We start from the raw sequence: 19,173 nt of genomic DNA, 5'->3' as shown, positions 1-19,173 counted from the left end.
CAGGTACAAAAATCGCTGAAAATGTGATAAGCGTTTATTATAGAACAGGTTTGACCGTAACTTCACAAAGCTTTGGCTATTTTTCCCACTTTTTGGTAGCGATGTTGTCTCTTAAACACACTGTCCATTTCTGTATGTTGCACAATTATGGAATAATCCAGGCATTCTTAATTCATTTGTATCCACATTAAGTAGCTGTCCACTTAATCATGCAGGATGTAATAGATACATTTACATGTATTTATGGGTCGGAATATCACAACTGTTTTATTTCTAATATAATGTAGCTTCTGAGTATACGTTTGTAACCTTTCCTCCAGTAGCAAAGATCCTTTGACAATGGAATGCACTATTTATTTTCTTAAGCAAGACAACTCTTATTTTACCATCTCAATATCTTTAACTATAAGATCAATACATGTAGATGTATGTTCCATTCATAAATACATGTGTGATGTCTTACGTTCCGTACCTTACCACCGAACGCGAGTTACAAAATGTAAGTTCGTCTGAATATAGCTGAAATATTGCTGCTCGGACGTTAAACCCCAACAATCAATCAATCAATCAATCAATCAAAATGTAAGTATGGAACCTTTCCATTTCTCTTGCAATTCTAATTTCACATGATTCTTAGGCGGTCAACACAGCACAGAGATGGATCTAGACACTTTGAAAACGAGGGGTTTGAATCTAAGGTTTTGTTCCCCTGAAATCTCTTTTTTAGAAGTATTCTTTTCTTTTCTTTTTTTTTTTTTTTTTTTTTTTTTTTTTTTTTTTTTCAGCCCCGTGCAGGTCCGGGTGTTAAAAGAATAGGCCTGCAGCAGCGCTAAGCTTGTCGTAGAAGGCGACTAAATAGTGCTCAGAAACCTAGCCGGGGGCTAGGCGCTCTGCCCACAGAGCAACTGGGATGTGTGCCCCAGGTGGTGGAATGGGGTATTCCTGGCGTGTTGCATGCTGGGGTTGTCAGGCTATAATACGGAAAACCTGACCGCAAACCATAGTGGTGCACCGTGTTGGGAAAGATGCCACGTTCCTCGCACGTTAAAGATCCCTGCTGTGGTATTCGATAGGAGTAGGAACCTTTGCGCTCCGCCACAGGAGGCTAAATTGCCCGACCTTAACCACCCCCCTTTTTCCAGTGGCAATCAAAATTTGTCGACCCTATTATCCTTGTGACCCATCCTTTCTTTTTTTTTCATTTCATGTTCATTTTATCATCCATTTCATGTTCATCGTCTGAATATAGCTGAAATATTGCTTCTCGGACGTTAAACCCCAACAAACAAACAAACAAACTTTTTTTTCACTTCAAGCAAATGTCCGGAATAAAATACGTGTCTATTTCGTTTTTGATTTACACTAACGTATTGAATTGTTCAAAACACATGTACATATATATGAACCCATCTTCGCTTGAATTTAATCAATATGACAAACATGTACATGTATGTATTGTGTTGTTGACAATTTGACCCCAGCACGACCCTCCCCTACCCAGACAAACGTTCTGTATATAACATTTATTGATCGTTGCACCATATAAACTGGATTAGTAGAGGATTGATTTTAATAAAGTCGGAATAATTCAGTTGTTAAAACGGTCATACAATCTTAACACCGGCAGTGACTGTGAGGACGTGTAAAACAATTAAAATTAATGTTTCATTACACGTAACGTTTCTGTATAGGTTGATGAGTGGTTAATATTACATTAAGAGTTCGATTTGATACAGTACACAGTACTTGGACTAAGACTGAGAAGATTACTTACATCAAGGTAAAAATATATTTGATTTTCTCGTCTTTTGATCCTGTTCTGTAATTACTTTAAAGACGGTTTAGACAGATTTTTGCAATTGTGTGTATGTATGTGTTGTCGTGGATCCAGGGGATGTGGTTCTGGGGTCAGAACCACCCACTTTGTTGGAGATTTCGTGCAATACTTGGGCAAAAATTAACAAATAATAGCCTGGAACGCCAATTTTTTTATTGGTATCCCATTTTTTTTTTCAAATTTTCTGGATCTATCCCTGTGTATGTTTACATGGATGGTTTTGTTAAAACTTATTATTTTCCCTTTCTTTCGTTTTTAAATAGTGTTTGGTAATACGTCAATCAAAGGATTTAGATCACACTGTTTGAGGTCTTTGTCATATTTGATGTTGTCAGATTTATGTTTAGAATTCTGTTCGTGTTAATTGGGGGCGGGAATGTATCGACATATAATATGATATAAAATTAGGAACATATATCTTCACCAATGTTAAATTTTATCTCGTTTTTAGCCGGTGTTTTGAAATACAGTATTGTTGAATTTACTTTAATAATTATTCCTCTCAATTTTATGTGTGTGCCATTTCTCTTTTGTTTAGACGTGTTTTTAGACTACATGTGTGTGGGTGTTTGTTTGCTGAATGTGTGCCCTTTTCTACTAGTGTGTATTGTTATACGTTTAAGACGAATTAATCCAAATGTTTAAGTAATTGGACGCCTTAATCATGAGTTCAGATGGGTTAATAAGTATGGTACATGTTAGTGTGTGGGTTTGTTTCTGGTAGAGCAACAACATTCGACCCTTTGATTTCTCGTCCTTTTACCTTTTTTTTTTGGAAAATATTTAATGGACGGTTAAAGCTAAAAAAATGTCTAAGTGTCATTTGTTAATTATTTTTGTCTAAAGGTTACAAGGGTGAATTCTTGAACTGTTCAAAAGGGGGAGGGGTAAAAAAAATCGAAAAAAACGTGATAAGGTGCATTGGGTCCAAGCTATCATCTACTTATTTTTGCTTGTCCTTATTTTGCACACCATTAACACAGTTTTCCAATAGAAGGGGCGGTTTAACCCCCCACACCCCCAAAAAAAACCTTCCCCTGGATCCGCCATTTATTACTACAGGTATCTTTCAGACTATGAAATATGTGTTTATGAATGTATACATGCATGTATGTGCTTGCGGGGGTGGGAGGTGGTGGTTAGAACTAGAGAACACTGAATAGAACTATAGTTCCATGTTTGAGCTGTTTTGAATTATTTTGTTCCTATTTCTATAGCGGATATGCATTTGTTTGGGTGCAAGAAAACAAAATATATCAAAAGAAATTTTATTCTCCCGCTATTGAGTCACGTTGTATAATTAGTTTATAACAAATAATGAAAAAAAGGGGAGGGTATGTTAAAACCAGAACAAGACTAATATATTTTTTTCACTTCCGACTTTCAGAATTATTTCTACGGACAGATTGTTTTTGGCGAATATTCAAAAGTTTGGGTTGTACGGCCAATTCAGTTAAGACTGCGTGAAAAAAGGGAAGAAAATAAAACTAGTGCATGTACATCCAAGTGGCGTGTTAATAAATTCTGAAAAGCGGGGGGTGGGGGGGGGTTAGGGGTTGGCGCTCCCGTAATTTTCCAGTTTTCTTTCCATGTAACCAACAACAATTTTCCAATATAGGGTGGGCATTCCACCCCTTGGATTCGTCTATGCATTCAAACGTATTTTTTTAAAATCCAAACGCTTTTTAATATTCTTTACATACAAATGCGACAGTAAACCATCTAAATGCATGTAATCTGTACTTTAAACAACCAGGGTTTTTTTTATCATCAACCTAACTTAACATGATCATGAAACCATACCATATAAGACAAATGTACTTGTACAAATCTGGTTTTGCTTTCTCACTTCATTTATTGTTGCTGGCTACTTACATGTACATGTATCTATGGAATGTGTTGTTTTAACATTAACAAATTGACGGATAGGGCTTAAATATTGATAATCTCCATATATCTTTTATTAATTTTTAATTACCTAAAACTACAAAGTGATAAAATGTTTATCATTCTGTTAGGCTATTAACATTGTTGTGTCCCATCAGAATCTAATATCGCTACAAATGTAAGACTAACGATTGGCTTAAAGATCTAGTTGCCAAGTAACTCCGGCGATTGTCTGTCCTTGCTGCTTGATGAAATCCCAGTCCCCAGGGAAACAAATTAAGGACTATAATTGTCCTGGCAATTGGGTTACTTGAAAATACAAAGTTTATCGCTTTTCTGAAATGATTTTAATATTATATATTGTGTTTTCATTACAGAATAAATATTCAACCTTGCAAGCGCTTAATTCGTAGACGTTAAGGCCAATAACTCCTAAATGTAAATTATGCAAATCCAAAACTTGTTTACGTATACAGGTTTAATCGCCATATATAAATACAATACTTATAGTATGTTCCACTGTGGAAAGTCTATGTAAAATTATTCTTAAAAAAAATTAAGAATTTGAACCAGTTGAAACAGACGGAAGAATGACCGGCTCTATTTCATGGACATACATACGTGCACGATATGTTGGCTACATTGTATTTCAAAGCTTTTACATCTCTTTCGCAGTGATCAGCTCTAAAACTCAACTCTTTTTATTATATTAACTATTCACTACAGTACAATGGAAAGAGCGTCTCATTTATGTTTAGCATTGCCAGTGGCTGATCCAGGGTGTCCGATCGAGAATCGGACCCAATTGTTGTTGCACATTTCGGCCATAAATGAGCAAATATTATAACCTGGAGTCTTCTCCCTTTGTTCAAAAACTCTTTGAAATCCCTCTTTTAAATTTTCTGATTACGCCGTACATGTTAGTCTTGAATGTTTTTTTTTTCTTTAGAAATTATTTCCGTCCTTTTTAACAGAGCATTCAACCTATAGCGGAATGATATGTTAGTAAATCGGATAGCGGTTATACTTACACGTACATGTAGGCTATGGAAGAGATAGGGACAAATCTGAGAGTAACATGACTTAACCACTTGGCAACAATACTGTATGGGTATAATAAGTATGGTCGTATTTCAAAACTTTACAGCTTGATTGTAAATTGACTTTAATATACGAAATACATATGAATATATGCTAAGTTAAGCATACACGTATTTGTTTTACATGAAGGCAAAAAGTTAAATTGAAATTATCGATCAAATAAATGAATATTTAAAGCCTTTGATTTCTGTATACTAAGTACAATGTAATTATGCATCGATAGACTGATGAAGTATGTATCTAATGACTTGCATACGTACATGTAACAGTGTAAGTACTAAGGTATGAAAGAGTAATCAAGGGAACCAAGATTATAGTGGTAATCAAAAGAATGTAATCCAGGGACAAAGACCAGACATGGAAAACAGGCATACACAATAAAGAACATAGAGTAACTAAAATCATACATACAAAGTAACAAAAGCAAAGGAGCAACTCAGACTCCACTAAAAACTGGGAGCATGGACCAGGTGCACTGGTAGGGTAAGCGTTCTCTGCTTGAAAACACATTTTTCCTGAGGGTTGAATCTCCGAATTATGTGAGCATTATATTGATTCAGTGTTTACAATACTGTAAGTGTACATTTACGTTGTAATATGTTGCAAGCCCCGTGCAGGTCCGGGTGTTAAAAGAATAGGCCTGTAGCAGCGTTAAGCTTGTTGTAAAAGGCGACTAAATAGCGCTCAGAACCCTAGCCGGCGGCTAGGGCGCTTTGCCCATAGAGCAACTGGGTTGTGTGCCCCAGGTGGTGGAATGGGGTACCCCTGGCGTGTTACATGCTGGGATTGTCAGGCTATAATACGGAAAACCTGACCGCAAACCATAGTGGTGCACCGTGTTGGGAAAGATGCCACGTTCCTCGCACGTTAAAGAACCCTACTGTGGTATTCTCCCGGAGTAGGAACCATAGGGCTCCGCCACAGGAGGCTAAATTGCCCGACCCTACCCATCTCTCCCTATTTTCAGTGGCAATCAAAATTTGTCGACCCAATTGTCCTTGTGTCCCATCCCTTTTTCATTTCATCATTTCATGATCATTTCATGTTCATTTTATCATCAATTTCATGTTCATCGTCTGAATATAGCTGAAATATTGCTGCTCGGACGTTAAACCCCAACAAACAAACAAACAAACAAACAATATGTTGCAAAAAGTTATTGTTGTATTGTATTGTATAACTAAACGAAAAACATTCAGGTCTTGTTCGAATCCCGCCTATTCTCAACCTAAAACCTGGAATTTTTGGTCCGATAGCGCTTTGAGTTCCGATTGGTGCATGTACATGTTCATTGTACGGTATTTCGTGTTTTACTATAAGTAGGTCTCCATACGACAGATTTCAACTTTTTTTATAGTCATTCAATTGAATAGTTGACGTGCTAGCTCATTGAAACAACTGCTGTTTGCATTTCAGCCGAATCCGAAACTCTTTACCTGACTAAGAGCGAAATCTTTCGTTACTTTTCTTAACAATAACACTCAGTTCATAAGTCGTTTTAAACCTGGGCCACCATCACCTTCTCGCTCAATGTAAACATGAATGTGGACAGCATTGCCATCAATGTAAGCCATATTATTTTATTTATAGATAAACTAAGGAAAAACCTTTTAATTGCGCTAACTTTCGGTTGACATACTTGTTATTTACAATATAAGCAGAAGTATGCCGAGCTAATTCTCATCGGCGAAATGTAATAAAACTTGATCCTGTTCAAAAATGACAATAATATTTTTTTTTATCGAGCGAGAGAGAACAAAAAAAAAAGACAAATTACACAAAAATCGAATTCACCCTTTTGTTTGGGTGTCAGACGGTTATTACAGGTATATTGGACCCCTAAGGCCCCTTAAAGAAATTCCAAGTAGATCTTGATCTTCACGTTGTAATTCAAACCGATTAAAGTTCTTGTGGTCAACTATTAGGTTGAAAGTTCTGTTTACTAAAGATTAAAGATACAAAATCTTCTTAATCCGCCAGTTTCTAAATTTTGAACCTTAATGTCCACTGTTGATAGCCAGAAGTTAGTTCTTCCGGGAAGTTGAATTGCTGACAACGTACAAGCTTGTATTATGTATTATAATATTATATTAGTTATGTACAAAAAAGGTACCAAAATATCCTTTCAGGGAGTGTTTCATGTTTTCTGTGGTAATTTTTGGCGAAATCTAATCAACCTGGTTAAATCAAAATCACAAAAATTTTATTGCAAAATGTTTTAACTAAAATGCAATTTAACAAAACAGTACCTTGCTGAGTGGTTTACAATGTACCTTTCACTACCAAGGTCATACATTTTGTAATACATGTATAAAATATTTGTAACTACATTTGTACATGTACAAGACTGAATAACTGAAATGTTGTAGTATATACATGTTCATATAAATGTACATGTAGTTTTACCCCTTAACTACATGTAATGATACATGTACATGTACCAATTGTACAAAATTTTAATGTGTATGTAGTTGCACACCACTTAATTTGCCAATTATCTAATAATTCTGTATCAAGGTCGAAGTATAATGTCACTGGTACAGTGGCTGGTCCAGGGGATAAGTATGGTCCAGGGATACGAACGCTATTCCCCTTTTTGCCGAAAAATTGTGTTTATTTTGAGCAGAATTTGCCAAATGATGAGTAAATAACAGCCTGGAATCCCTTTATTTTTTTTTAATCCATCATTGCTACATGTAGTTTGACTTCGCGTCACATAATTGTATCTGTTAAAGCACACACACACACACACACACACACACACACACACACACACACACACACAAATGAAATAAATGTTTATCTAATTTCAACGATGTGACAACAATCGGACACGAATTAAGAAAATTGGTACATTGTAAGTAATTCTAACGTCAGCTCCCATGATTACATGTACATGTATTTATCCTGCCAACCCTTTTTGCTGAAAAAATGGGAGTGATTGCTTATACACGTACAGGATGTCCTAAGTGCGCCTGATCCTTAGTGAGCGACTTTTGTAGAAAAAAATAAGACTGGCCACACAATTGCAAATCCAGACTTTTTTAAGGGGGATATAAAAAAACTTCTTGATAAACACATTTTAATCTTGAATTCGAACTAAACAATACGCTATTTTCATAAATTTTGCAAATTGATAAGGGACCTTGGCTCTGCCTTTTTCACATAACCTGATTAAATTCAATAAGATTTACAAATGAATTAGGTTTGTTTCCATGTAGATGGTAAACAAAATCAGCAATGAGATTGCCTAACTGCAGCGATCTGTTTAAAAGGAAACTGAGCCATGATAATCGTTTCTACAGAGGGTAAAATGTTGTAAAATAATCTAAAGAATAATCGCACGAAGGCAAAGTTCGCATCTACACAGACAAAATTATTTCACATAATTTTCACACGAATTTCACGTAATTTTCACACGAATTTCACATGATTTTCAGCTGAATTGAGCAAAGAAACTAAGTGACACAGTTCACGTGAAATTCGGGTGAATGGAGCCTTCACGTGAATTTCACACAAAATGTTTACATGAAATTCGTGTGTATTGAATTTTATGTGAACATCATGTTAATTTCATGTGAATTTTACATGAATTTCACGTGAAGCTCGATTAACATGAATTTCACGTGAACAAATATTTGCCTGTGTAAAAATGTTACCGGATTTATCCTTCACATACTTGTACATGCAACAATGGTATTTTCTCAATACAGCGACAGTCCGACGTAAGATATTTTCCCACGTCAAAACTGTTTAATCTTGTCTGTTACTTTGTACCTTTAGAATTTATTTTCGTATGCATTATTTACATTGCTACGTGGTCACCTTATTGCACGTAAAATATGTTTCAACTTTGATATTTTCTCACAATGTATACGTGTTTATGTAGTCAATCACTGGCTAGTGGTCTAGATCTATCATTGTTATATACATGTATGACCCTTCCGTTCAACTGCTTTAAACAGCCGCTGGACCCCATACTTATTACAATTATGCTTCTTATATTTGGTCATGTTGCTACAAGATGGAAGTCATCACTACAGAAATTTTATGTTCGTCACTCAACATGAACACGTGGATCGTTACTACAATTCTATATCCACCATGAAAACTGATTTGTTTTCTCTTTCGTGTACCCTGGACTTGACTTTTTGTGAGCTACTCGGCTGATGTTTCTATAAAAGCATATGACGCTTACCCTACCGGCGCATCTGGTCCATGGACCCAGTTTTTAGTGGAGTCCGAGTTGCTCATTTACTTTTGTTACTTCGTATGTATGATTTTGGTTATTTTATGTTCTTTGCTGTATATGTCAGTTTTCCATGTCTGGTCTTTGTCCCTGGATTACATTCCTTTAATTTCCAGTGGAATCTTTGTTCTCTTGATTTCTCTTCCTCAACACGAATATATTTTTAACCGGAGGTTCTGATTAAATAGTTTGATCGTCTTAAACAGCGTTTGTTCTATTTTAGATCGTCAACATGACCTTTTAAAATAGCCGTTACTAACCTATTCCAAAGTTATCTGTCATTGTTCCTCTGCAACTCAGGCACACCTTTGATCCAGTTATTCTTTATGTTAAAAATAGAACTTGATCAAAGACCTACCGCGTGAGGCCTGCGATGTCTGCATTGATATTAAAACATCCATCACTCACACCGACTTTTAAAGTGCCAATATAATGCAGGATGCACTTGCTCAGTAATGAATGGAGTATGTTTTAACCTTCAAAAAGTGCTGCCGCGTTTGACTTATGTTGAATTATTCTGTAGTCCACTGACGAGATCAAGAAATAAAAAAGAGGAGCCAGTTTACACATCAAAGAGTAGGACGTGTCAGCTCGCCAGTAGTTTTCTATTCAAAACAACCGGAATTGTCGCACATACACATGTAAGGGGTGCCTGACGTTATGAGTATGGACTTAATATGTTTAATGTACAATTCATGTTTGTTTGACCTAATACCTTAATATTACAAGTAAGTTCATACACTGATATACATGTACATTAAACTATCTGACTGACTTACTATCATGAAACGGCAGATTATATTTTGCGGGCAAAATATTTGGCGAATTTGAGGCAAAAATGAACATGTATACAAGAATTTTTGGTGAACTGAGTAGTGAAGCATAGAGTGGATATTATGCAGCATTGTTGTGCTAACGGTGGGGTAGTCGAAGAGCATGCGTAGAGCATGCTCAATATACACTTCCGCGAGGAAAATTCTTCTGTTCTACCCAAGCCCTACTTCGTGGAAGTGTATATTGAGAATGCTCACCAACTTACCACAAAAGGGTCTATTCATTTTGGCGTTGCTAACAGACCGCTAAATACGCCAACATTAGCGTCCCGCGTAAATTACTCGCCAAACGGTATAACTTACATGTACTGTACGTCCTATACTAAAATTTACATTTTTTCTTTCTTTTTCACAGATGCATTGAAGTAATGGGTGAATCAGAAAACGAAAAGTTTCTTAAAAGTCTTCAAACATACATACAACGACGTGACACAGAAAAGATTAAAATTTTAGTACAGAATCCAAAGTTTAATGTAAACATCCGGGACATAACGGACAACTTACAAACGCCGCTTATGACGTTGTGCCACAGTGAAATTCACGACAAATATTTACTTGAAATTATAGATTTATTAGTGGACCGAAATGCTGATCTCAATTTACAGGACTCTCTCGGACGTACTGTCGTTATGCATGCGTTAATAGCAAGAAGATCTACGCTAGCGGACTATCTGATCAGTGATCCAACAACTCGATTAGAAATATTTGACTTCGATGGGAACTCAGCTTTGTCTCATGCCGTTAAAAGTATTGACTGTATAATGACCAAACGGATTCTCGAACATCCGGCTGGAATTGGACTTTTAGAAATTCACAATAGCAATGGTGAGACAAGCACTAATATAATAATATGTTTATGGGTGCAGTTTCAAAGGGGACCCCGTGTTCAAAATGTAAAACCCTAAAATTTGGGGACATATTGCAAAAAATTTTATCTTTCACAAAGTGTACCTCGAGAAACTTTCTTGTCTCTCTGAGCTTAGCCACGCTTCTAAGGTCCTGGAGCTCACTGTTTTTTTATTCTTAATGATAAATAGTACCAAAAGAAGAGTCCACTACTATAGGAATTCTCATGTGATGTATCAATTATCATTTTCACAATGTCATAAATCTTATACATGTATACAATGAAAGTACTAATTGTACGTTGAGTACCAATTTTCGTTGATTTCGTGAGTTAGCTAAACCACGAATTTTGGTTTTGGTTCGCAACGAAAAGGAGATTCCCACTTATGTGTATACTGAAAACCTCCAATGCACGAATTCAAGAATCCATGAACTTGTGTTTCTACCCTAATCTACGAAAATTGGTATCCACGAATTAATGTACTTTCACAGTATGTAATTTGTTGGCCATCATTGATTATCTAAGATCTAGTAATATGTTCAAGTTTCAACTGTAAATACATGTAGTAACATAAAGAAGAAAGACCTCCTGGAAAACGCTCATGTGATGTATCATTTTACCTTTCCACAATTTTCTAAACCTTGCTGGGCATCTGCAATATAGAATTTAGTAACATCTTCATGATACGGAACCATTGTATAATGTTGTTTTCAACGGATTACGACCTATAAAAATGCAATTTAATCAACCTAGGAATGGAGTTGTAATGGTAAGTTTCTCCTATATCGTATTGAGTGTCATTCTGTAAGAATTTGGCAGTGGGCGAAACGTGATATGAAATACCCCACCATTTTGGCAGCTTCGATGCCTCTATTTTTCTATCGAAAATATCCAAACATATATTGTGATGTAACATTCAAACAATGTTTGGATTTTACATCACAAGATATGTTTGGATAATGTTTGGCCCCGTGCAGGTCCGGGTGTTAAAAGAATAGGCCTGCAACAGCGCTAAGCTTGTCGTAAAAGACGACTAAATAGTGCTCAGATCCTTAGCCGGGGGCTAGGGCGCTCTGCCCACAGAGCAACTGGGTTGTGTGCCTCAGGTGGTGGAATGGGATACCCCTGGCATGTTACATGCTGGGGTTGTCAGGCTATAATACGGAAAACCTGACCGCAAACCATAGTGGTGCACCGTGTTGGGAAAGATGCCACGTTCCTCGCACGTTAAAGAACCCTGCTGTGGTATTCAATAGGAGTAGGAACCTTTGCGCTCCGCCATAGGAGGCTAAATTGCCCGACCTTACCCATCCCCCCTTTTCCTAGTGGCAATCAAATTTGTTGACCCTATTGTCCTTGTGTCCAATCTTTTTTTTTCATTTCATCATCATTTCATGTTCATTTTATCATCCACTTCATGTTCATTGTCTGAATATAGCTGAAATATTGCTGCTCGGACGTTAAACCCCAACTAACAATTTCGATTGCTGTAGATGATTTGGAGATTAAAGCATTAACTATTTTTTTTACAATTTATTATCCTATAAAAAAATTTATTGTTAGGGTTTCCAAAGGGAAATACATATACAAATGTACTAGTATCGTGACTCCGCGTGTTTCCCGGACTTCCTCATTTGAAACGTTTTCAGACTTGAAAAAAAATCACAAAAGTAAACTTTAATTCGAATTAAACGCAATGAATGTACATTTAAACGTTATGTTAAGGGTCGCATGTGAAATAAATAAAATTTACTATCTTGATTTGACATAGTGTTAAACAGCTCCTACAATAAACAGTACCTAAGGATAATCTACCTTGTACAATATTTAAAATTTACTATATCTTGAATTGAAATACAGCTCATCCAATACCTACATGTAAGGCTGGTCTATTTCAAAGCCAATTATACTACATATGATAATCCAATGGTACTCGATACAAATGAAAGATGTAATCGTGTAATGCGGCGGAATGGTCAACCTGTCCACATTTGTCTACCCTCGGAAATAACATTTAATGAGCAACTCGGCTGGGTTTCCTTGACAAAAAAACGAGAACGCTTACCCTACCGGTGCAATTGGTCAATATCCCCTGTTTTTAGTGGAGTCCGTGTTATTCATTTACTTTTGTTTCTTTGAAGGTATTAATTTGGTTATTTCATGATCTATGTTGTGTGTGCGTCTCTTTCCTTTTCCAGCCTTTATTCTAGAAATATGTTTTTTTTATTTCCAGTGGAATATTGGGTGACTTCCCTCGATTACATTTACGCATGATTGCCAGAGACTGTATATTGATCACTTGATTCTCATTATGTCAATTTTGGTTTGGATACATATGAAAATCATATACAGTAGTTGTGATAACATATGATCATGTTATGTATGGAACGCCAAAACTTTAATAATGAAGAATGAAAAATTCAGATATTTTTTTTGTGTGATAATGTGCGCCGTACACAAGTACATTAATTCAAATAAGATGTTATTATCTATCATGATAAAATCATATCATCGGAATTAATATGATTTTGGCGTGCCATACATGTACATGAACATATGTATCATATCACTGTCGATTCATATGATTTTTATTTGTAGCATTTTGGCTGTGTAGTATATTCGTGCAGATACAGTATTATAATGACACGTAAGGCATAACCCTAACAAACAATTGGGGTGATATTCGAATCATGTTTCATAACATACATGTACGTGAAGAAAAAACACACACTACTCGACAAATGTTTCGAAAAAAAAAATTTTGCTGATTTTGTCTAAAAATTTGGAATCAGAAACCAAAAAAAACACTCATTACTAGTACATGTATAATATCTAAATCATGTTACAAGATAGCTCATATACATGTACATGTATGTACAATGTATACTCGACTTTGCCTGATATGAAATACAATACATTTACAAAAAAATGTATGTGCATGTATATAGTGATCACCGAGTCCGTCTGTCCATTGATTCGTCTGTTCGTTTGTCTGCACTCCTTTTTCATTGCCGTTTTTCTCAACTTTTTTTTATTTTTATTCGAATTTCGTGTTGATCTACAGTTGCTTACACTGGCTGAAAGTTTGTTGAGCAAGACAAAATAAGAAATTCTCTTTCACGTTATAGACGCTTATACAACATATATGACTGGAAACGCATAGATTAAGACTTAAGTTTTGTACATAGTTAGCTTAAATCCTTCTTTTGATGTAAATATTTTTCACATTCATTTTAAATAAGCTTTGTTTAAAGTTGGCTGATTAATCATGAATGAAAAGAGTTTATTATAGAAGAGGGTATTTAAAGGAACATATTACACATATAGTAGTGAGACTATTAAAGCAATATTTATAAAATATAGAGATAATCCATGATGCAGAAATACCCAACGAACGAACAACGTTTTCTTTTTCTCGGTTTTCATAAGCTATAACTATACATAATTCTCCAGAGGAAACAATCAAACCAAGAAAGATAACTCTTGCAAAGTGTCAATTTCGTACACAATATATTTAAATTTTATCTCAAAAGTGCAAGAATCGACTGGATATTTGGTCTGTGTTTTTGAATAAAGTGAATTAGTGGTAATTTTACATGTATGCACGTTGTGTCAGATTTGTATACAAACTGTATTTAAGAAGAATTCATTTTGCGCGAATATAGTTTTGTCTACGTAACTTAAATAACAGTACCTTTGCTTTACTTCTTTCTAACTCAATTTATTAGAAAATTACAGGAATCAACCTGACAAATTGATTCTATAACGACGATTTGTTTTAAGGAGGTAGACCTAGGGTAAGGGACATAAGTGTAACTCATGAAGTCGGTGATATGTTTGTATCATATCATATTCAATTTCAGCAAAGGCTATCAAGCTTTCATTTGACACAGAATGAAATTAATCTAAGTTACTTTGATGCTTACATGACATTGATGTAAAAAGCTGAATACAAACGCTCCAATGATTTGTAAGAATTGTTACCCTTACCCTATACTCGAATTCACCTCAGCCTGTTTGCAGTTTTTTTGAGATTAATTTTTTTATTACTCATAAGTTCCTTTTAAAAAATTGCCATTTAATTCATGTTGTTCTGTTCTACTACTTTCATACAATTATTTCTCGTTCTTACCTCCGAGAATGAAAAAATTCAAAATTTATTTTTCCTACGAGAATTTTGCTCTGAACGTATAGTTTATCCGCCATCTTGTTTCTATGGGTATTTTGAGATGTTCCCTATTACCTCACAATTGAAGAGCTGAAATATCTTAATTCCCCGCTATATTTCTGGTTCCCTGCTAAATCAATACTTTATGTGGTAAGTCTCATATTAAGTACCAGTTGTAGCATTTTCATTCGGATCTTCTGGTTTTTTCTTTTATTAAAGGTAAAGAGCAGAAATATGGCGGGGAATAAATTTTGAATTTTTTCAATCTTGGAGGTAAGAACGCGAAATAATTGTATGAGAATTGTAGTACAGAACGACATAAATAAAATGGCAAGTTTTTAAAGGAACTTTTGAGTAATGAAAAAAATTAATCTAAAAAAACTGCAAACAGTCTGAGGTGAATTCGAGTATAGGTCAACCTCCTTAAAGAGAACGGGTATATACATGTACATTTAAGTCACTACCTGCTCCTATTGAAGGACATTGTTAATTGTTTTTGCCGTGGTCAAGAGTCCACATTTACTTTCTTGACTTGAAGGCGTGTTGGACTATTCAATGCTTATGCTGTTCTATTGAATAAGGTTGAAGTTCCTGCAATTTTTAAAGGTCTAAGGTCAGAAAATGAGGGTCCCAGGTCACGGACCACCACTAATGGACCAATTCAGAAATTCAACTTCCGTTCTTGTAAACAACGTTGCACCGTCGAATCGTACTCGTAAAATAATCAAGGACGCCATGAACAAAAGGAGTGTCAGAATGACATACAGTTTCTAAATCGGTCCAATTTAATCGTTGCGTGCACGTGGTTTCTGCAACTTTTTGCCAACTTTAGCTGTTTTTATCAAAATGTTGTTTCGAACATATAGTACGAATATATCAGCACTGATTTTTTAATGGAATGTTTTTTTTTAAATGTTTTAGGTCAGAAGCCATTACATATTTCAATAAAGATTGGGAATAAAAAGCTTATCAAACTTATAGAACATTATGAGGCGAAAATTCCAAAGGCGAAAATCAAAGAAAAACAACGCAACTTGGAAAACGATCCAGTTGACTCTATATACTCCCCTCGAACAAAGAAAAGATTGTTGAAACGTACATCAGATAACTCGCTTCTAAGTCTGAAACTTGACAATTCTGATGGCAATGATTCAGACGACGGAGCCAGTTCTGACTCTGCAAGACAACACCGTAGCAAAAAGTGTACAAATACTGTATTTTCTCCCGATTTAATCTTGCCATCAATTTCCGAAAAGACGGAGAAAAACGGACAGGTTGGTAAACACACGCCTTCAATGAGACGAAAGGCAAGGAGGAACTCGGTTTCACTTCCGGACTTGCGCGATACACCAAACTGCCTCGTACGTTCTGGGGAGAACACTCCCTCAAATGAAAATCATGAAACAGATAGTATTGAAGATGAAACTTTCGTTATTACAAGTCTGTCTCCACGGAAGAAGCCACCACCAGATATTAGAAAGTGTATTTCAGAAAACCATCTTTCTTTCCCAAGTATTGCAACAACAAATACAAAACCAAATCAGGTGAAACGCACACTTACGGAATCTAGTATCTACAGTAACAGTGATGACGCACTTTCACGTACAATGAAGAGATTATTATGAAGTTTATTGGGAAAAAAAATTTAAGGAATATGGGACGTCGCCCAATAATATACTTAAATTATTGCAAAAATACGACTTAAAATTGTTTATATTACACTTTAATAACACTTTCAAAAAATATTTACTAGCAGCTAAGTGTTAAGTCTTAAATAAATGTAATTTTTTCCCCTACCCCATTTTTTTGTTTGCATACCCAAAAATATTTTGGTAATTTTTGACAAGCGCTTTTGAAGTCTGATTATTTCCCCTAAACTAACCAGTCAAAAACTTTGAAAAAGTAAACAGTTTCGTCTACCTACTGACTGTAGTTTTTTTATGGCATTTTTACGGAACACTGTTATTATACCTAGCCCTGTATTTATTATATGATTCTGATCATCACCGTAATACCGCATCTTGGTAATTTCCCTTCGCAGGAGTATCCGCGTATTAAATCCATAATTGTTTTATAATGCAAATCACTGTTGTTAAAATGCAATTTCTGTAAATGTAATTATACCGGTTATATAGGTTAATATCAAACAAGATTACATTGATAACAATTTGCTTATTTTCACCTCACTGCCATAAAGATAACAGACGCCTCAGAACTTCTGAATCAACCGAATTCATTTATTTTCCCCCGATTACAGGAAGTCCATTTTTTTTTAAATAAGAATCTGTAGACGTACCTGTACATATTATATTCTGAAACAAAATAATTCTACATTCCGAAAGAAAAAGTTTCTAAAACAAACTATAAACCACTCCATGTACATGTTTTTTTTGTTTTTTGTTTTTTTGTTTTGTTTTTGTTTTTTATTTGTTTTTTTTTATTTTGTTTTTGTTTTATTTCTTGTTTTTTGTTTTGTTTTGTTTTTTAATCAATTACAGGTTGACCCTACCTTACTTTATAATAATTACAATACACAATCACAAGAAGAGAATTATTTCACTGTTTTGTGTTTCGTATAATATTTATCATCTATCTGATAATTGATAAACTACATGTATTTGGTATGATAATCCCAAAATGTATTGCCAACTCTCACAAAAGAGTCTAACAAAGACATGGTTGAAATTTAAAAAAAAAGACAGAAAATGATAATCATTGTGATTTGCTGCGTGTGCTAAGGCTGTATGGATAATAAAAATAAATGTTTTTGTCATTTTTACGAGTGTCTGTTATCGAAATATAGCCCCTACATGTGAAATCCGTTAGTGCCCCGGCGTCTGCATGTTTTTTTTTTTTGTGTTTCACTTCTAGTCATAATTTTGACGTTGACGATATTTATGTTTAGTTTATAACAATTTTATTTGCTCAACTAGAACAAATGGGATAGGACACAAGTTAGTTAAACTTATAAAGTCTTCTTCCATGAATTACATTTCTTACATTATTACACAGAGAATACTACAAGCATATAAAGTAATAACATGCACAAGAAAAGAAAAGAAGAAAACAACTAATATCAATTGGGTAAATAAAATAACGAGAAAAGATTAGCAAATACATATAGTTTGTGTGTGGACCCGACGCCTCCAAGTATTTTAAATAACGACGAAATGTTTCGACTTCTTGATAAAAGTTAGAACTTATTCTACAATTGCTACATTCATTTCGTTTGTAAGATCTTGATGCCCACTTAAGAGAATACTACTTTCTATTTCCATGAGTAGCCAATTCAGTTTATGAATAAGGTTGTTTCGGATATCACTGTAGAAAGGACAGACAAAGAAAAAATGATTTACATCCTCATTTTTAGCACCACAATAACACGCCGCTGGGCTAGACACTATGTTAGTTTTAGCAAGATCTCCATTTAGAAAAGAAGCCGAACAATGGAGTTGCGAGAGTATTGTGCTAAGTGTTCGTGGGCCATAAGAATAATATGAAGGTGTAGTTATTTTTGTGGATTTATCTTTTAGTGCTGCCTTGAATTTTGAAAGAGAGCCTAGATCGCGAACGGATGGGTCGAGTTTGTTCCATACTTCAATAACAGAAGGAATGAAAGATTCAGATGTAAATGACAGCCTACAGAATGGTTGCATTAAATCCTTGCCGTTTCTCAAGGGATACGAAGTTAAACTTTGAACATCGGGGCGTACAAGGGTATTGAGATAGTTGGGTGCTTTATTATTGACAATGTTGTAAAATAAATGCAGTTTTCTTCGCTTTCTTCTCTCCGAGAGTGGCTCCCAGCCTGTTTCAGAGTACAAAAATTCTGTTTTGTGTTATCGGTATAATATTATCATTTAGGGAAAAGGATTTTAAGGTTTGAGAAAATCATTATTTCGGTTTTATCTGGGTTAAAGTTCATTAACCACTTATTTGACCAGTCTGCAAGTTCCTCCAAATCCTTTCCTATTACTGTTTTGATATTTGCAGTATTATTACTAGAGTAATCCAAAGATGTTATAGTACCATTTTGTGTACGAAAATGGGCAATGGGTGGCACATCATGTTTTCCGATTTATTCTTTTTGTTAAAAATATTCAGTACATGTACATCTAAAAAACAATCTCGATTGTCCTGAAAGCATTCATGACGTACATTGTAGAGATATTTTGACCGTTTATATAGGGACAAATTGCGGGAAAAATTTCCGGTCATTTTTTGTTGTGCATTTCAATTTAACTTGATGAA

The 19,173-nt window shown here is 35.1% G+C and overlaps 1 protein-coding gene across 1 annotated transcript; it reads left to right on the top strand.

The window, feature by feature from the left end:
• The first annotated feature begins 744 nt into the window (after positions 1–744).
• On the top strand, positions 745–17,697 carry LOC148597361 (uncharacterized). The gene is made up of 3 exons (XM_088564085.1): positions 745–1,780; positions 10,263–10,732; positions 15,844–17,697. The coding sequence occupies exons 2-3, from the start codon at positions 10,276–10,278 to the stop codon at positions 16,545–16,547; spliced, it is 1,161 nt and encodes a 386-aa protein (XP_088420211.1). The 5' UTR covers positions 745–1,780; positions 10,263–10,275; the 3' UTR covers positions 16,548–17,697.
• The last annotated feature ends 1,476 nt before the right edge of the window (positions 17,698–19,173 follow it).

Source organism: Perna viridis, chromosome 15 (assembly GCF_037379345.1).
Source record: "Perna viridis isolate PV_CMFRI_1.1 ecotype Kerala chromosome 15, ASM3737934v1, whole genome shotgun sequence".
In the NCBI taxonomy this organism is placed as follows: Eukaryota; Metazoa; Mollusca; class Bivalvia; order Mytilida; family Mytilidae; genus Perna; species Perna viridis.
The sequence above is the reverse complement of the archived record's forward strand: the minus strand, read 5'-3'. Positions and strand labels throughout refer to the sequence as shown.